The sequence below is a fragment of the Catharus ustulatus genome, chromosome 12, assembly GCF_009819885.2.
Source record: "Catharus ustulatus isolate bCatUst1 chromosome 12, bCatUst1.pri.v2, whole genome shotgun sequence".
NCBI lineage: Eukaryota > Metazoa > Chordata > Aves > Passeriformes > Turdidae > Catharus > Catharus ustulatus.
In genome coordinates this window covers 11,892,796-11,912,851 of record NC_046232.1, presented here as the reverse complement: position 1 = coordinate 11,912,851, position 20,056 = coordinate 11,892,796, and the positions used below count along the sequence as shown (strand labels likewise).

Here is a 20,056-nt window from a genome sequence, read left to right as displayed (position 1 = left end):
AAGCAAAATGTTAAATTTCCTGTAACTAGAGTAATGAGAACCCTGACACAGTCTAATCAGTTCTGTGGCCCTGCACTGTATGCACACAGGGTGCTTGTTTACTCTGAAATAACAAGCCCTCCAGGGCAGAGAGCAATCACAGTGTCACCCTTTACAAGTATGTTGTACCCTATCAAGAGCAAAGCCTCTATTAGTATAAAGGTACAAAGTTCAGCCACAGCACCCTGTCTTTCATTTCTTGGAGTTATGGAACACATTGCATTCCATGTAGATCCTTGCCCAGGGCTTTGGAAACTGCTCCATCACTATAGTAAGTAGAAAAAAAAAAATCTTCAGGCTTTCAGAAAGAAAAACTACTTATGTGTAGACCTAAACATTATAAAAGAAAACTACCATTTTCCTCTCAGTTTGTGTTCAAATAACTCTAGAATTACCAAAACAATATATTCAAATGGTCACTATGTCAAGTATTTGAATAAATATTTGTCCTTTCTTGTCATCCAAATTCTTTTTGGTACTTAAGTGAAACAGCTTGTGGCTCATTTACATATTTATGATCCTATACAGTAAAAGCAAAACAAGCACACCTTTGAATGGCACAAATTTACTTTTTATCCTAGTTCACAGTTCACTAACTAAAATGTTAGAATAACCATTTTAAGATAAACTTATAATACACTAAAATTATCATTTTGTGGGTTTGCAAAATGTATTTTAGAAAGGATTTAGGTGACTATCTTTGGTATAATCAGAAAATTTGAATTTGTATTGATAAAGGTTGAATGCAGCTAAAGCAAAATCAAAAATTCATTGCAGGGGTAAAATCGTTTCAGTTTATCTACACATAGCTATGTGTTAACAGATATTCTTTCTAACTTGCAAAATAACATATCCCCACTGCAACTATGGATGTGGCATATCGAATTCCTGAACTTCCATTTTCTTCTCATGCACAGTGACAGTGACCTGTTTTCCTCATTTTGTGATGGCCCTCGCTTCTGTGACTGTGAAAAACAAAATGTTATTGAGTGCTATGTGGAAGAGGCAATGTTTGGTGAATAAACAGGGGCTCTGAGAAAATCAATTGTATTGCAAGTCACGAGCAGCAGACAAAGGGCAGCAGGGCCTGCCCTCGCTGTAATGTCTCACTGGGGAAGAGCAAGAGCAAAGTAGGCAGCCTGTGTGTCACAAGATGACCTGGGCAAGTCACTACATGAGCATCCACCACAATACACACCAGTATGGAAATGGAAGGGAGCATAAGCAAGGAGCTAACAGGGGAAGGAATTAAACAAAAAAAAAACCTAAAAGGTTGGAAGAAACACATGACACATCATTGGGATTAATACTAGTGACACACAGAGTGAGGTTATAAAAAGCGAAGATGAATGGAAGATGAATGCACGCTTCACTGTTCACCTTCACACAGCGAGCCAGGTGCTGGGCACAGCAGTACCAGTCCAGACCATGCATAGCACCAGCTTCTGTGTTTGTAGCTGAAAGCAGGGTTTGGTCACTGGGAGCTGGAAACCAGGACAGCCTAAGCAAGAACTTGCCCAGTGTCACCTACAAAAGGTTATTATCAGGTTTATTTTCTACATTTCATAGTCTACCAAACAAAATCTATTACTATTTACTTCTGCATCTAGTAAGGCCACAAATAAATTATTTTTTTCCCCTGTTACCAACTTGTAGAAGACTGTTGACCCAACTGACTTGTGCTGCTTAATTTAACCAGGCAATTAGAGGCACAGGCTGGAGTACTGCAGGGGAGGATCACTTGTGTAGTGATGTGTTCTGCAAAGGCCTTTCCCACCTCTGTGTGCCACCACCAGTGACACAGAAACTGCCCTTTAACCTTTCTGGTGGGTGATCTCTAATTTTCTCATAAAAATGTACCTACTCTGGTACTGTGGCAACTTTTATCAGACCAACAGAACTCAAGTTGTCCTTATTAGCTCTGGTCAGGTGTGAGTCACTAACAGCTCTCTGTGACCAAACTGCTTAGAAGGTATTGATATATTCCAACGCCTCAGAGTAAAATCACTTGAAACACTATTACCGTTACATATAGTAACTCCTTAAGGTGTTACAGTGTACAGTATATCTTGATTTGTTTCCAGTGGGGGTTTAGGAAAAGACCCTTATGACTTATAAAGCAGAACAATATCCAGAGAAAACCACCAAAATACCACACAGTTTTCTGGTTTTTATGCTGATTCTGCATCTATGCCTATATTTGTCAGCACAATATTGTCACAATATGCAAGCTTGGTTACTTACTATGTACAACCTCAACTGCTTTTAGCCCTTGAAAAGTAGATGTGAATTCAAGCATTTTGCATAGGGTCACAAAAAATGAATTCTAAAAAGAGATATTACTATCAAGAAACTTCACCTTACCAAATTATGCCACAGTCACGGCTCTAGCAAACTCGTCCACGGAGTGGTGAGGTCCAGCTGCCTCCCGAGGGACAGAGAGCCCCAACAGGGCAGGGCGGGAGCCACACATGCTGTGATCCTGTCCCATTGCTCCCCGGTGAGATATATGGGGGGCTGAGGGGACAGCCAGGGGTGCAGAGAGCCCTAGCAAAGTTCAGTAACCAAAGCCAGAAAATCAATTTGTGGGCCAGCAGAGCCCACAACTCAGCAAAACCACAAGAGAGTATGAAGGGAGGGAGAAGGAAAAAGTTGAGGGTCAGGCCGGAGCTGAAATGGAGCTCCAACAGCCCTGGGCACAGCGGGGGCAGAAGCCTCAGCTGAGGCTGCTCAAGGTCATGACAGCTGTTAGTGCTCTGGAAGCCCTGACAACATTTTGGGACCAATAAGGACACATTGCTTACAGCTGGCTGGAATTAGTTAGAAGATATCTATGGAAAAGGACAACAAAAAGTTTGCTTGGTTTTTCTTCCTGCTTTTTATTTTCTTCCTGCTTTTTATTTTATTAATTTTTATTGCTGTATTCTTTTTTTGACCTAATTTCACAAACTCAAGAGCAAGGGTTCATTAAGATGTTTTAAAAAAATCCACAATGTTTTTCATTCCAACTTTGTGGCATCTGCTAATACCATCTAAATCTCCCATATCTATATTCTACTGTAAAAGGGTTGTTTGTAGAATAATTTATACTGAGATTTAGTTTGGGATATGTTCCTTTTCCCACATTCCCCCCCATCTCTTAATCCTGGAACATTCCTAATATCTTTAAACTTGAAACAGTAGGAAAGGATGGCACAGGCTTATCTCTGCAGGAATTCCTCAGCTGTATTTGTGGTCTGAGCAATACAGACTAGCAAAGAAGTCAGAAAAAAATGTCACGAAGAAAAGAATGAGCAACAGACTTCCATTATGCTTTTCTTAAGTTGCCCCCTTCTGTTCTCACACAGGGAGAGTAAGTAAAGAATACAAAAGATAAAACTAGCTTGGACTATTTTTGAACTATTTCTTTCAGCTGTTTTTGTTTGCATTATTACAAAACCTTGGCAGACAAGAAAAAATATTCTTAGAATAGCAGATTTCTTGCTTTGTCCTGCATCTGTTCCAAAACCATACAAGGTATTTGAACAGCTGGCCAGTAACATGCAATGATCAAGCATGGCAATGACACACGATGACAGAGTTCTTTGTAGAGGACTGAGGTTTCAAAGCTGAAATAAACCCTCAGATGTACACATCTTGGTCTTACAGGTACACATTCAGATTTAAACCATGCTTTTTATTTTTCTTGAATTGAGCTTTCTGTTGGTATGAAGGACAAACAAGTACTCATTATATCAAAATAAAATGCTGGAACAGCTCTGCAGGAAATAATTTCTTGGTGGTGTTGCTCAGACAAGAACCAGAGGAACTTATCTGGCTCTATGTCACTCCCTTGCTGTATATAGCTTTAGAATCTTGAAATTATGTTTTGGGTTTTTATAAAAATGTATAAAGATGCTCAGAAAAAAAAAAATTGTTGTGTATTTACTCCTTTGTCTGTATCCTTATCAACTCTGTAACTTTTTTATCCAGAGGTATAAATTACTTAATTCTAGACACTCCAGCTACATTCTTGGTACAAGCTATGTTGTTCTCCAATGTTGCCTGCCTGTCCACTTATAAAGAGGAGCTTGCATTTATGCCACAATCTTCCAAAAAATCTATCTTTACATTTAAAGAGCTCTAAGAGGATGCCAAGATTATTTTCCTGTGTAGGAAATAACAGCTTAAGCTAAGATCTTAATTGACGTTTCTTGTAACTGCTACAACAAACACTGTAATTTACAGTTACAGTAACGTTCCGAGATTTTTATGCTCATTCTGAATGAGTTTCCTACACCATCTGCTGTCAAAAATGGAAGTAAAAAAAGGGTAAATTAATTAGCTGGTGGAAAAAACTGACAATTATCACTGTTCACATCACTACTAAAGAAGTGCTGAAGCAATCTTCTCACTAAACACTGATTTTTACTAAGTGTAATTAGTCTAACGCTTTACAGACTCTTCAGACATTTGTCTTCATGCAGGTTCTCTTTCTGCTTCCGTTCTTCCTTTTGCTCACGCATCAGCTTTTAACCAGAACACTACAGAAGTGGGATGGCTGACAGGAAAGCTAAAAACGCCCACAAAGAGCAGAACAAAACCCGCTCCTTTCATCAGCTGAACAATTTGCAAAAACATCCCAGACACAACAGGCAGAGCACTGACGCAGCAGCATGCTGGAGTGCGAGCATCACTGCAGCTGTCATGCATCTTCTAAAGCCGGGATTTTGACTTTGCCCCGACCCCTTTGCACGGTCTGTGAGAACGCAGGGCTGCGGTAGGTTTTGCTTTCCCCGCCCTCGCCGGGCAGCACCATTGGACTGATAACACGCAGCAAGGCACATGTGAAAGATAAAGCAGAAAAAAAAATAAAATAAATTTTAAAAAAATAAAAAAGCGTTATCTCCAGCGCTCGGCCGGGCCGGGGCGGCGGCGGGGCGCAGCCCGAGCCCTTTAAGCTGCCACCCTCGGCGCGGGCCGGCGGCAGCTGCAGGCTATTTATACCGGGGCGGCGGCGGGCGCTGGGTGTCCTGCGCGGGGCGGGCCCGGCGGCGGCGGGGCCCGCAGCGGAGGCTGCCATGGCCACGGCGCTGCCCCCCACGCCGGCCGGCGGGAGCCGCTCCGCCACCCGCGCCGCCGAGTCCCCGCTGAGCCCGGCGCGGCTCAGCCGCCTGCAGGAGAAGGAGGAGCTGCGGCAGCTCAATGACCGCCTGGCCGCCTACATCGAGCGGGTGCGGGCGCTGGAGGCCGACAAGTCGGCGCTGCAGCAGCGGCTGAGCGAGCACCAGGCGGGCAGTGACCGGGAGCTGGGCTGCCTGCGGCTCCGCTATGAGGCGGAGCTGGCCGACGCCCGCCGGGCGCTGGATGACATCGCCATCGAGCGGGCCACGCTGCAGGTGGAGCTGGGCAAGATTGGCGAGGAGCACCGGCAGCTGCACGTCAGGTCGGTGCTCCGGCCCCGAGCAGGCCTCCCTGCCCGGGGACATCCCGGGATCCGCCTCCTCGGGGCTGCCGCAGGGTGCGGGGAAGGGGATGCTTCAGGCAGGAGCCCGTGTGTTGTGGGAGGAGTGCGTGGTGATGTTTCGTGTCCCGGTCGTGCAGGCGCGACAGCCCCGAAGGTGCTGCCCTCCGGGGTCAGGAGCCGTCTGGATGCCCGTTCCGAAGGTGTGCTGGGGCCACGCTGCTGAGTACCTCCGGTGCTGTGGGGTCACATCAGCACCTGCCCGAGCTGGGCATGGGGCTCCTGCAGAACGTGGCGTGCCGGGCGCCCTTCTGGGCTATGAATGCGTGGCTGCATGGGTTTCACACCACGCCTGTGTTTACAAACACTCAAGATGCTGGCAAGTATCTAGAAAGTCATGGAGCAGCGGAAGGAGTGTTTGTGTGGAGTCAGTGTATCTTTTTTTGGGCTGTTTAGCTCAGACTTTCCCCAGAGGGGAACACAGAGAGAAGATGAAAGTATCTGGGAGCAGTTTTGCTTACCTAGTCCAGGTTGGTACTGCTCAGAAGTTTCCCTAGTTGCTTTTAAGTCTGAGATGAGCTGCTTGCTGTTCTAGCTTGACTTTCTTGTAAGCTGTGTACCCTGAGGCTGGAATTATCATCCTGTCTAGGCTGACCAACCTGGGCAATGGCAATGTAAGTGCTGTCCCATCCTCCAGAAGGAGGAAGAGGTGTGTGAACAAGTGTCCAGTCCCAATAGAAATATAATAGAAATATAATAGAAATATAATAGAAATATAATAGAAATATAATAGAAATATAATAGAAATATAATAGAAATATGCAGCCTGCTAGCAAATCTACTTACTGCAATGCCCCATTGTACCCCTGTATCTGTTATAGACTTGTAATAATTTGGTTGTCCACAGGCCCCCTTACATCTTGTTATGAACCTATATCAGAGCGAATTTAGGCACCAGCTTCTTATTGTAATGCCTGGAAGAAGTACTGTCCCTTCATAGACTCAGTAGGACTCAAGTAGCTGTTCTAGTTGGGAATAAAACATCTTTTTACTGTAAGCTTCTGTTTTCAGCTGCATAGTTGTTGGGCTTGTCTCTGTCATGCTGGGTTTTGGCTCACAGATCTGTTTCATAAATCTAACCAGCCACTTGAGTGGACAGTAAGGAGCAGGGTAATAATGCCTGTTCTAAGACTTTTCTGCTGCTCTTTGTGTTTGTATAACTCTGGCTGTGTTTGTAAAGCTTTAGACTGGCAGATATGCAATCCTCTAGACTGTTGGGTTGGGTTTTTGCCTTTACAGTAACTGGGTCTTAGAAGTGGTTAAATTTACAGCCCACAGGAAATGATATGTGGTATATATTCTGAAAGGACTAGACTGAAGTTCTAATATTAATGTGTGTTGTATCTGGGCTGCCTAACTGCAAATGTCTCAGATGACTTGGAACCAACTTTGAGGGTATCGTGTCCTTAGATATATACACCCTTTAAATAACCTGGTGACTGTTTAATTCTTATAGAATGAAATGTCACCAGATAATTTCTCAACAGCATTAACTATTGGCTCTTATTAATCACTGATTAAGAAACTCAAGGTTTTTGACAACAACAAACTGGTTGCATTTGGTTTTTTCTTACTACTTAAACAACGGTGACTGGAAGCAGGCCAAAGATGTTTGGGGAGGAGGAGTTGTAGATAAGCATATTGGTTGAATTCAGAGCCTCAGGAAGGTCAAAGAAACAGCAGTAACACAGCAGAGAAAGACAAGACCACACTTTCTGCACCAGGAGCGTGGAGGTTCGTTTTGCTCCTGAATGTGCCACACACAGTGTAGCAGCTGAGGTTTTAAGAATGAATTCTGTACGTGCTGATGACATCCTCTGGTCTTGACAGACTGGAGTCTGTTTCAAACATACCTGAGATCTTTTGGTAAAATTATTTAAATTCTCCAGATCAAGCCTATGTGACATCCTGATGCACAAGGAATGTGATTGGCAGTGCCTCAAAGTTTTTGCTTGTAATTGATAGTCTGTAGGCCACGCTTAGCTCTGGAATGGTTGGTATATGGAATGTTGCAGAGTACTGCAACTGTCACCCCTTGCTGCATAGGGGTGTAGAGTGGTGTTCTGAACCCCAAATTTGGATAAAAAGAGTAGTAAATGCTCTTGTCAACGTTAGACTTGTTAAATGGTTGTCCTTAAAGATGAAATGTCTCACTCTAGGCTTCTTTCAAAATAGTATTTTTCAGGGAAGAATCCAGGAAACTTGAGACTGGCTGTCAGATGCTTACATTGGAAAGTGAACTGTTAAAGCAGATAATAATGGAATTTCAGTTTTGCATACACTTTGATTGCAGAATTAAATTTATATTATTGTAGGATCAAACAGTCAATATTACATAGTGTTATTGACATACTTAATATCCTATCTAATACAGTAAGTGGTAGTGGTAGCAGAGATCCCAAAAGGAAGGCGAATAATTAATACCTAGAAAAGAAAGAAACGTTAAATACTAAAACTACAGCACATTATCTTGTTTTTCACTGTTAGTAGACCTATGTTTCTCCTAGAGTCTGAGTAAAGAGTAAATAACTTCTAGCACAATACAATCAACAAATGCCTCTGAAGAGCAGAGCTAGAAAAGGCCTTGAGCGAGCACCTGATGCTGCCACGTGCCCCAGGCCTGTGCTGGAACCAGCTATACCTGCATCTCTTCCAGCAGATTTTGTGTAACCCTTACTTTAAATTCCAGATGATGGAGATTCCAGAATATCCCCCCCAAGGCAGTGTGTTTCAGTGGTGAACTGTCAGCTTCCTCTCCCTAACATCTAACCCACATATTCCTCCCTGCAATTTAAGCCCAGAGCTTCCTGTCTTTTCCACAATAGATATGGAAAACAGATTCCCTAACTCTGTGCAGCAGTCCTTCATGTGTTTAAAAATTGTTCTGTCTCTTGTCACTTTTCCCTTCTCTAGACTAAACAACCCTTAGTATTTTCCAGTCTTTCCTTGCAGTTCAAGCTTTCTAAAGTTGATCAATCCTGCAGAATTACTTTGGACTTTTGCCAACTGATCTCAGTTCTTCTGGAAAACTCATTGTATGTGTTGTGTCAACTTTGCCACTTGGTAAAACTGGTGTTGCCAAAATAAATTGAGGACTTCCTTTGCTCTTTGTAATCTCAAATAGGAGTTTTGAGCAGGGACTCTGACTCTGGTTAGTGGGCAGGCACCTGTAAGGATTTTAAAAGTTGGAGCAGTCTGGGAAATTGTCACAGTGTTCTTCCTTGATGGGAACTCACTGCGGGCCCTTCTCGCACTTTTCCACTGTGGTGCCAAGAGTGTTTGCCATCCGGGTGGTACCTGGGTTGGTCTGGAGATGGTCTCTTCTCTGAAAGCAAAGCTGCCCTCACCTGTACCTCACTGGTGTGAGGGAGGGGAGGGGGCGGCTGAGGGGCTGCAGGAGGCAGAGCCCCATTGGGGCAGCTCCCCGGGGCTGCAGGAGGCAGAGCCCCATTGGGACAGCTCCCCGGGGCTGAGGGGCTGCAGGAGGCCGAGCCCCATTGGGGCAGCTCCCCGGGGCTGCAGGAGGCAGAGCTCCCCGGGCTGGCCGGTGGCCTCCGGGGGACACAAAGCTCGCTGTGTGCTGCGGGCAGGAGGAGCGGCACCGGCCGCAGCCTCGGCCGCGCTCCTGGCTCCCCTCAGTGCCCGGCCCGGCCTGTCCTGCGGGCCCGCAGCCCGGGTGCCCTCAGGCCGCCTTTGCTGCGGGGTGTCCCTGAGGGATTGTCCGGCCCCGGTCGCTCAGCGTGCCCAGCCCTCCCCGGCCTGTCCCTTCCCTCTCCCGCTGGGAATGCCGTGGAAAATAGCTGGCTTCCGCATAGGCTGGAACGAGCCGGAAAATGGGTCAGGAATCTCTCTGGTATAACAAGTGATGCTTGTCGGAGGCCCTGTGTGGTTTTTGTTTAGTGCTCTCAACGTGAGCCTGACAAATGTCTCTTGTGTTTAACCACAGACCTCTCTGAAGGGAAACACATTGGGAACAAACTGTCCCTCACTAGCTGCACTTAACAGTGTAAAACTCTCCCTTGTAGGAATTCCAAAAAAGAAAGTGATTTGAACCTGGCCCAGGCGCGTCTGAGAGACCTCGATGCCCAGCTAAATGCAAAGGAAGCCGATTTAGCAACAGCCCTGAATGAGAACCGGACTTTGGAGAATGAGCTCTGTGAATTAAAGGATCAAGTACTCAGTGTAAGGCTTGCTATTGGAATCTACACTTTGCTTTTGCTCCTGCAGTTTTTGCTTGATTTTTTCTCAGTTACTGATATTTAAAAGCAGAGGAAGCCTTGCAGATACAAGTGACAGGTAGACAAAAAGATTTCCACAACCTTGCTGACAGCAAGTGCTACTGATGCTGATTTCCTTAAAACTTCCACATATTGTAGGAACGTTTAATTCTATAGGATATTATGTTTCTTGTTCTTAAGTCAAAACAAGATGAAATATACTGCTATAGTCCCTCTAGCATTCTCTAACGCATCAGGGAAGTGTATAATACTGAAAGTATATATTAGTTCATCAACATAGGCTGCATTTGGAGGATTAAGTGTCAAAAAACTGTATTAGAAGTTAGGAAGAACTTTGGAATAATTACAGTTGTAAAGGGGAGGAATGTATATGGATAGTACAATTGATTCATTAGAAGTGTAGTTTGAGGAGTCAAATTTACCTGGTGGGATTAAGGGCTGTTCTATATTTACCTTGTGGGAAATCTGGTCTACATAACAAAAAGGTTTCTATCTGTTGCTGATATTTGGATCCCACTGACATGAGAATTTACAGGGTAACTCACTTCCCTTAACCAGCGTGTTCTGATTGCTGTGGTATTTAAGTTGAATGACCTGTAACAAATTGTCTGCCTAATTTGAAATAATACCTTAATTTTGATAATCCTGTTGTCTGTCTTTTCCAGCTGAATCTGTCACTGGAGGATACTAAAAAGCATCTTCACAGTGAAATGTTGAGGAGGGTGGATCTAGAAAACCATATGAAAACTTTGCAGGAAGAAATGACGTTCCAGAAGCGCCTTCATGAGGACGTATGTTTTAGCTTATTAAAAAGGCATCTTTTTAGTGATCCCTGGATGCACTTAAAGCCCATCTTAACATTGCTTTTATCTCTAAAAAGGTAACTAGCAACCTATGGCAGCCCATCAGCTCATAACACCCACCTAACTTGGAAGGCTCAAGAAAGTACACAGCCTCATGTTAACTGGGATAGTACCAATAGCTGTCTGGGATATGAGAAATTTCTTAGGCTGCTCCTCTAAAGATAGCTGAAATCCCAATATATTACTTTGTGTAAGTGATAATACGTATATTAGTTACTGTTAAATGATTCCAGATGTTTACTTGAAGCCTGAAGTAAGTGAAGAAGTTGAATCTCCTTTAAGCAACTTGTGTTCCCAATTTCCTTAACACCTCAGGTGTCTGGTAACCTTTGTGAGAGAAGTCAGTACACACAACTAAATGGTTTACATATGAATGTAAAACAGCTTCCTTCTCACTGGTAGGAATCTCAAAGTATATGGTTTGATAGAGAATTCTAATTTTTCTAACCAACTGCTATTACATTTTGAATAAAACAAGAATAGGTGAAATAACAGTGCTTAAAGAAACTGAAATGTGTATCCATGTGTTTTAAGTTAAAAAAACAAACAATCTAGCTAGTCCAAAGAATTAGTCTTACAAATGAAATTAATAAATGTAGTAAATATTTAAGCAATATTGGCAGTGAGATGGAAAAACAATAGTGAGGCAGCAAGGTGGATGTGTCACAATTAATAGATGAAAATGGTATGCATAAAGATGAATTATTGTGTACTCAATGATAAGTCTGCTTCAGCAGGGATGGATTTGTGAAGCTGATACACTAAATCCAGTTTCAAGCTGTATTGGCTTGTTTATTCTCTGAGAAATTTCTTCTCCTAGGAGCTCAAGGAGACAAAAAGAGTCCATGAGAGCAGGCTAGCAGAAGTAGAATCTGGCCGTCAAAGGGAATTTGAGAGTAAGCTCTCAGATGCTCTGCAGGGACTCAGAAAACAGCATGAAGAACAAATTCAAGGTTACAAAGAGGAGATGGAGCGAACATTCAATGCAAAGGTGAGTTTGTAAAAGATGACAGTAAAACAAATCTGAAATTCTCTGCACCTTGACATAATTAAGGGCACACTGGCATAGACAGCTGAGGGATGGAGCCCCTGCATTTGCTGCAGAGCTTCTTGGCATAAGTTGTTAGGGAATTTCAAAGCCATGTCAAATTTGACAGTAGGATTTTTGCAAACATTTGATCCCAAACAAAACTGGTTCAAGCATAAATACAGGGAGTGATTAGGAGAAGTTCATTGTATTTCTGACTTCTGACAGATTCAGGACCAAGGTGCATTATGTTTGTATTAAGCAATTTTAGTCTTGAATAAAACCTAACTTTTCCTACACATCAACTTGCATGTCAGCTCAGGGAATTCCTTTGAATGCCTTTGTTTCTGTTTCCACTGAAAATTCTCTAAGAGTTTGTTGAAGGAGCATTTTATCCTTTCTTGGGACATCTCAAGATTGAGGTATTTGGAGAGCAATTCACTGCTGCTTGTAGAGATGCAGGAATTCTTTAATAATAGACCTTTTGGGGAAGGGTGATAATAGTTTGATTTGTGCACCCAATATCCTGCAGCCCTATGCTTTGACAAGCAGCTTCTAAACATATTCTCCATTGGTCTTCTGGAGAATCCATTTACTTAATATCCATACAAAGTCCTCATACATTACTAACTGAAATATCCTAATCCAGAAATTTTCACTACCTGATTATTGCTGACTTTTTCTGACATAAATGTCAAACTTGCGTAAACCTCCCTGGAAAGTAATACGGAACTTTCTGACCTGGACTTTATTGATATCTGCACACTTCAGTAAAAGATAACTATTTCCAGGTGTAACAGATGAAAATTATTTGGTTTTCCTTCCTTGTTTATAATACATGCTAATGTGCAAACTCAGGACTAACAGTGACTTATCCACAGGTGGAGAATGCCCAGCTAGCTGCAGCAAGAAACAGTGAGTTTGCCAATGCTGCTCGGGAGGAGCTGATGGAAACACAGAAGAGAGTTGATACTCTGGTATCTCAAGTTAATCAATATCAAAGCCAGGTTCTGTCCTTTTTTTTTTTTTAAATAACCTTATAATTATTTTAATTTACTCTCAATTCTAAATTCTCTCTAATCTTCACTTACAGTTTGAATTTTTTTTTCCCCCTCCCCTTAATTTTAGAATGTTGCTTTGGAGAGCAGAATAAAGGAGCTGCAGAATTTGCTGGATTATGATCGTGATCTCCATCGAAGGCGCATGGCTGAAAAGGAGGAAGAAATGGCACAAGCTCAGAAGCAGGCACAAGCACAGCTGGAAGAGTATGAGCACCTCTTAGATGTGAAACTGGCTCTGGACTTGGAAATAAATGCATACAGAAAGATGTTGGAAGGAGAGGAACAGAGGTAGGCTATGACAAGATCTTCATTGTGAGAACTTGCTTCATTCAAGACTTCTACACTAACTCTTTAGCCTTCACAATGTGGGGGGACAAGAAACAAATATTAAGCATGTCATTAATATAGTAATTGAGTTACTGAAGCATCATCTGTATTTATATGCCACATCTACCACATGGTATAGTAAGATGAAGTAACTTCATAAATCCAGCTGATAAAATTCAAAGGTCCGTTAAACATCCCTCAACTCTCTCAAAGTTTTGTGCTACATCTTAGAGATAAAGAGTATTCAAGTTCCATGAATGAAGCTGGGAACTTGGATCAACTCCTGTCTATGTATACATGGTATCTCACATGCATGGTGAGAACATGAACTCTCAATACATGCTAAGAAGGTCAAAAACTTAAAATGAGCTTTCACTAAAGACTGTGTCTGCTAAGAGTTTAAAGGCATACTTAGTGCAGTTGTGAATCTTCTCTTATCAACATAAGCTTGCTCTGAACTCTGGGGCTGTCTTCCAAACTTAACAAACCACTTAGCTACTCTTGCCTTTTAGAAAAAGTAAAATTTTGTATTCAAGGTGCCATGGAAAGCTTGGATATACGAAGCTGCTAGGCTTGGATGTAATGGGAGGGTAGGCATGAGAAGAAACAAAGCACATCAGATACTCAAGTGAATGTTATCTGACTCTCTTCTAGGCTAAAGCTGTCACCCAGTCCATCTTCACACAGCACAGCAACTCAAGCAGCAAGTCAGGGCCGAAGATTCCTGCATGGGAAGAAAAGAAAAATCAAAGAAACCAAAAAGAGGGAGCATAGTGCTGCATTTAAGACTATTCAGCATGTTTCAGCTTCTGGAAATATATCTATTGAAGAGATTGATGCAGATGGGAAATTTGTCAGGCTTAAAAACCACTCTGATGAGGTATTTCCATTTTCAAGTCTGCATTGCAATGTATGACTGCTTGGGGATGGCTTTAGCTTAGTGACAAACTGGAGACTGACCTTGTGGCACTGCAGCTCCTCTGTTCCCAGGGCTGTCTGGGAGGTGCCTTTGGGTGGAGGTGCAGGGGGTTTATTATGCAGAAATTGAACCCCTTCAGCTGTTTGTCACCAGAATCAGGCTAGCACTACCAGAAGCACGACTTACCTCTATGAACTAAATAGAGATGCTCTAGTAAATCAGAAAAAGATGGCTTCACATTAGTCAAAAACACTTAAAACAGCTAAAAGGTTGAATAGAGTTCTTGATATCTAATCTATGCAGAAGGTTTATCTGGCCAATTAGCTAATTCTTCCACTAGTTTAATTTGCAAATCCAGAACCATTAGAATTCATCAGCAGCACTTCAAAACACACAGCTTGTAGTTTAGCCATTTCAGCCTGAAAGGCAGAATGACCCGTGAAGTTTTAAGGTGTGTGTGTGTGTATATATATATATAAAATAGTTGGTAGGTGGCCATGGCAAACTTAATTTATCAGAATCTCCCTGGTAAAGAGTATTATGGCCCTCCTACTAATGGAAGGTAAGAATAGGTGTGGCTTAACTTGACTAAGATTAATCCTAAAGTAGAGGGAGGAAACATAGGGAGGCTTTCATGGAAATGTGGCTGCTTCCTCAAAATTGTCAGATGCTTGTATGCTACATGAGTGGGATTAAAACTGACCCAAGAGTCTGGAAAGAACTTGTGTTTGAATTATATTGTGTTGGTCTGTAATGCTGAGAGAAATTTCTTGTCCCACAGGATCAACCTCTCCATGGCTGGGTATTGAGAAGACGTATTGGAAGTGTGGCAGATGTTACTTACAAGTTTCCTTCAAGGTTCACTCTTCAGGCAGGCCAAGAAGTTACAGTAGGTATTGGGTTTGTAAAACTTCCTCAGAGCTCTGTTCTTATGTTAGATGTCAGTAGAGAGTCCTGTAATGGAAAACTAAATAGATACTCCAAGTGTCTAAAGAACTAATGCTTTTATTCTTTGTGGTGATAGATACGGGGAAAATCCTTCAATCAACTTGATCTGGAATGCTAATTACATTTCCTTTAAAGCTTGGACTGAACTTGGATCATCCCAGACTGGAGTGTGCTCTAACTGTAGACAGAATCATTGTATTCTAGTTTTTTTCTTAGGGTTTCCCATACTCCTGTGACTTGATAAAAGTTGTGCAGAGACTCACAATTCTGCTGACGTCTTTAGCCTACTCCAGATCAGCAATGCTGAGCTCATGAGTTGTAGTACTAAGCAAAATACTAGCTCTAAAATCATACTCTAAGTACACATAGATGGTGATCAAAGAGCTGAACTCTACATTTGCTACTCCAAACTGTGGAGGAGTTTGTTCAACACATCTGAGTGACCCCAGGCCAGAGGCTGTTGCACACACAAATTGCTGCCTTGAGCATGTCTGTGACTATGGCTTGGCTCTGACTCAAAAGTTCTGTAGGGCCAAGCAGAGCTACCTCTGCATTGGACAGAAGCTGTTAACAGCCTTTCCTGCACTGTTTGAGTCTTCTCTAAAAAATTTTTTTAGAGAACTTTACCACCATTCTTGGTAGTCCTGAAAAGAAGTAACTTGCCAGGGATTATAGTGGTTCAGTTTCTCCTACTTGGATGTCTTTTGTATTAAAATACTTAATAATTATATATGTTAGACTGAATCATAATTAACTAGAAAAAGAAAAATAAACTAAAAAAAGATTCTTCAGAAGCTCACTGTAAATCTGTTGCAGATCTGGGGTGCAGCTGCTGGTGTAAGCCCAGGTCCTAGTGATCTGGTCTGGAAGTCTCAGAAGTCCTGGGGAACTGGGGACAATATTGGTGTTACACTCATCACAAATGATGGTGAGGTAAGTGAAATAATAAAACATTTCTACTGTCCTAATGCTAAACTTGTTTGTGCTTAATTCCTGAGAGGTCTTGGTGGCAATTCAGTTTTTTTTTTTCTAGGAACTCGCAGAGAGGAAGATAGTGCTTGTACCCAGAGGAGAAGAAAGTGAGCAAGATGATGATTATGAAGAAATAACTGGAAGTGAAGTAGAGTTTGCATCTCAGGTAAGCTGCCTGAAGTTTAAATATGTGCTGTCAGCAGAGTCATTCAATGGCCATTTCTTTTCCTTACAAATAAATGAAAATACTGCTTCAAGTATTCTTCATATCCCGCAACTCTTAATGTTTTTCTTGATGTCAGACCAAAAGAAGAAGAAAAAAGAAATGTTGTTTGGTTTCATGATAGTGGTTCCTGTGAACATCCTTAAGCAGGTGAGATGGTGAGAATCATGCTTGTCACCTCATAGAAAATTTGCTTCATCACTAGTGCTGCAGTCTATTGTCCCACGTAGGATGTAGCTTGCATGGCTTTGCATCAGAAATGCAACTGAAGTTTTGCTTATTCTCTGAGTATGATCAAACAGTAGCATTAATTATTTGATAACTTATTACTGACACACTGAAAATGCAACCTTTAATGTCCTTTTTTTGTCTAAATATCTGACTATGAATTAAAGCTGTTATCCCAAGAACAGAATGCAAACACTAACTACTTTTGTGGGATGAAGTGGCTTGACACTGGCTTCCTTTTAAGATTTCAGTGTGACCTTAAGGTCAATATACTTACAAATTTTGGCTACAAACTTGCATGGTGTAATATCCTGTGCAAGAGTATCCAGCTTCTTCAAATGGCTGTTGACTGATCATAATACAAGTCTGAACTGATGCATTTTGGACACTCCTACTGCACTTTGATATACTATTAGCTATCTTTAATTGCTGAAATGGTCTAAACCAACTCATATGAGGGCTTTAAGTTGATCCTAACCAAACAATTATAGACTGTACTCAACTGGAGTTGGTTTGTGCCTTGACCTGAAACAGTACTATGGTACAAACTCCAAAGCCTTGAGAGCAAGGGGCTGCTTAGCTAAAAACTCTCTCCTTCCTGCTGACAAATGGTCAGCTACCACAGCTCTTCCTAAAACTAATCCTACACAGTTACAAGGAATCTCATCTTACTGCACTAGGTTAAAGCTCCCAATACCCTTTCCCAGATATTTTTACAGTGCATCTGTCAGGAAACTAACTTAAAAAATACCTTAGTACTGTCTTTCTGGGGGAAAAAAAAAAAAGTACCACCTAAACAGGCAGTTACTGCCTGCTTTTTGGTTTTTTTTTTTGTTTGTTTTTTTTTTTTTTTTTTTTTTTTTTTCCTTTCAAACAGAAAATCTGGGTAAATATCTGTTACTACACTACCATGTGGTGTAAAGGATGTTGATCAGTCTCCTGATTTGCGTGCACATTCTTGTAATATTTTCAGTATCACTGAAGGATGAGGAGACCCTGTTAAATAGGCTATTGAGAAGGACTGTAATGCTATTCTGTCCTTTGGGCCCTTAGTGATACAAGCTTCTTTTCATACTCAGAGTAGGGCCTCTCCTCATGGGTGGCTCCTTTTTGTTTTAAAAGGCATTTTTTTGAGTTCACTTGTATAACCTGTTTAATAATCAGTGATAGAAAGCAAAAGTAACTTTTTCCCTTATACTTCTAATCTGTTTTATCAGCAACTTTACAATACAGTTGCGTGCCATTTATGGTAAGAATCAATTCTAATACTTCCAATCAAATTTTAATGTCATTCCTGTTTGCTGAATTCCTACCAAACTTTTGACATTAGTACCTATATGCTTCTGCTGCCTTGGTAGCACTGAAATGGCTGCTTAGTAAACAAAAGTTAACTTGTTGCATGCAGTAAAATAACAGGAAGAATGCATGCTGTGCTTTAAAGGCAGACAGCGTTTCCATGTTTTTGCTTCTGCTTTTACCATCCTAAAGAGGGCAGCACGGATCTGCATGCCACTTAGTTCTGATGCTTGGGAAATGAGGGAGTGATGGGCAGCCTTTCATTAAGGCCAGGCTCATGTATTGCATGGACTTAGACTTGTGTAGTACAGTTCATGTACTGCCTCTTGACAATCTGCTTTGCTTTATTAATAAGTAACTAAATCTACAAAGTGCTAAAATCCCTATCTGCTTATGCAAGGATCAAGTAGGTAACCAGCAAGAAATATTAAGTTTGTACATATGCTAATTTTCATGTTTTCTCTCTGCAGCAAAATGAAGATCCCAGCTGTTCTGTCATGTAATGTAGACAATCATCTGAAAACACCTCTCAGTCCCAGGTGACATAGACTGTGTGTTGGTATCTTCTGTAATATCTGGAATTTGGAATTCACGTATTCCATCTGATGTCTTTGTGAGAAGCATTGTCCATAACATGATGGAATTTCCTACCTTCTGATACTGGACCCTGGCCTTGGATTCACTGATACAAAGAGCAGTAGAATACAAGCTCCATGTGAACTTATTTTTACTTTTACACAAGGATCTGGTTTCTGTGACCTGCTGGAACAGAGGAGGGTACAGAGTTTACAAAGTTTCTGAACATGTGCCCTAGAAGGATGTTAAATACTTGACAATGAACATGAGGCTGCCTCAGCTTTCTCAGTATTCTGATATGGTGTTCTCCAAAGGTAATTTCTCTTTCCAGCCTCAGTGGGAAATATGGGACTGATCACACCCTTGCCCGTTGAGCAGGTCTGAAGTAAAACATGTCCTGAAGAGTGATGAGTGTCTGAAATGTTTCCTGCTCAGATCCTGATGCAGAAATACATAAAAGTGGTCTAGATCACTTTCTAGAGTGAAACACTTTAGAATTAAAAGCAAGTTGTAAAAAATATTCCTGCCTGTTATTAAATGTACTGTTTCTATAGTCTAGCACCTGGAAGTCCCTGTTTCAGTGTTGTATATTCCTAGATACACTGTATCACAGCAGAGCTGTGCCTGCCTTAACTTGGAAAAATGTATCCTGGAAATGTGAAAAAGCATCTCATTCTGACAGAGCAGGTACGGTGATGACCAGTGCTGCTGGCACTGTTTAATTGCTCCCACCAGCTTTCTAAGAGGTTAGAGAGAAAAATATGCTAAGTCAAAAATCAAAACTAGAAAGCCCCAACTGTAGTGAAAAACACATCAGCCTTGCTGCTCTTGAGCCCTTAGTGCTAAATCTCCATGCAGGCTGCAGCTGTATGTGTGTAATGGGACAGCTGGAGGAAAACTGGTTCTGTGGTGTGCAGCTCCCTGTCACCCTGGTAGCTCTGTGCTCCATGGAAAGCCTGTCCTGTAACCCTCAGGAGGGGACAGCCTCGGGGGCATTGCAGTCAGTGCCTCTCCACCAAGCTGCTCCCCTGCTGGCCCCGGGGGAAAGGAAGGGTTTTGAGCCACATGGAGTAAAACTTCCACCTGAGAGCAGGAGGGGAGCAGCTGAGCCTGCAGATTTCTCTCAATGCTGGAATAGTGTTTTGACTGTCTTTTACCTTGCCAAAGTGTTCAGTTCCAAATTCAAGACCTGCTTTGTGTTAGGATGCAGGTGTTAAGGTGAAATTTTCCTTATGCTAGCTTAAACTCTTACATTATTTAAAAGTTCAAATTTTGAGACATCAAGAGTAGGTGCTGGTTTAAGACTTGGATTGTAGCAGATCCAAATTCTTGTTCCACCTCAAACAATAGAAATAGTTGCTGCTCTAACTTTGCTGTATTTATCTTCATTTCTTAAAACTTTTTTAACTATTAAAGATATTTTTCATGTATATAAAAGCACTCTTGGATTTAAATATTTGTAGATTAAATAATAAAGGTCTGTCTGTTCAATGATTTCTGTTGAGTGGTTTGAAGTAACAAAACTGGTGATTTTTGGGACTGTGGAGTGAAGAAACCTTAAGCAGAGTGCAATGCCAGCCTGTTTATATTTATCACTTATTTCAACTAGAGCTGAACTGCTATCAGCTTAAGAAGAATCTTCAGTAGACAGCTTGCTCCTAAAGAATTCAGCTCTTCTCATAAATTTCTCTTGTATGGAGAGAATTGGCAAAAGACTCCATGTTCCTCCAGGGCTGCTCACTTTTCATAAACAGAAAAACAAAGTGATTCTATCTTCATCGGGGTAAGTACTTCTGATGCCAGAATTCTTCCTCAATTTTGAGGCTTTTCTGGTAT

General features: G+C 41.8%; 1 protein-coding gene across 3 annotated transcripts; it reads left to right on the top strand.

Moving 5' to 3' along the window:
- Positions 1 to 5,099: 5,099 nt before the first annotated feature.
- Positions 5,100 to 19,711, top strand: LOC117002223 (lamin-L(III)-like). 3 transcript variants are annotated; one of them, XR_004419235.1, is made up of 13 exons: positions 5,100 to 5,464; positions 9,568 to 9,724; positions 10,446 to 10,571; positions 11,464 to 11,634; positions 12,552 to 12,677; positions 12,799 to 13,019; positions 13,713 to 13,938; positions 14,759 to 14,866; positions 15,742 to 15,858; positions 15,959 to 16,063; positions 16,200 to 16,270; positions 17,566 to 17,597; positions 18,115 to 18,173. XR_004419235.1 is itself a non-coding variant. In XM_033071117.1 (12 exons), the coding sequence occupies exons 1-12, from the start codon at positions 5,100 to 5,102 to the stop codon at positions 18,185 to 18,187; spliced, it is 1,827 nt and encodes a 608-aa protein (XP_032927008.1). In that variant the 3' UTR covers positions 18,188 to 19,711. The 3 variants fall into 3 exon arrangements, 2 of the variants coding, with proteins under 2 accessions (XP_032927008.1, XP_032927009.1); XM_033071117.1 differs by lacking the exon at positions 16,200 to 16,270 and having other exon boundaries at positions 18,115 to 19,711; XM_033071118.2 differs by lacking the exon at positions 17,566 to 17,597 and having other exon boundaries at positions 18,115 to 18,199.
- Positions 19,712 to 20,056: the final 345 nt, after the last annotated feature.

Bases quoted from the DNA above. Each gene is read 5' to 3' on its own strand.
- LOC117002223 (XM_033071117.1), top strand. From the start codon at position 5,100: ATGGCCACGGCGCTGCCCCCCACGCCGGCCGGCGGGAGCCGCTCCGCC. The intron at 11,635-12,551 runs GTGAGTTTGTAA...ACTTATCCACAG, and splicing joins AGCGAACATTCAATGCAAAG to GTGGAGAATGCCCAGCTAGC. The intron at 13,939-14,758 runs GTATTTCCATTT...CTTGTCCCACAG, and splicing joins TTAAAAACCACTCTGATGAG to GATCAACCTCTCCATGGCTG.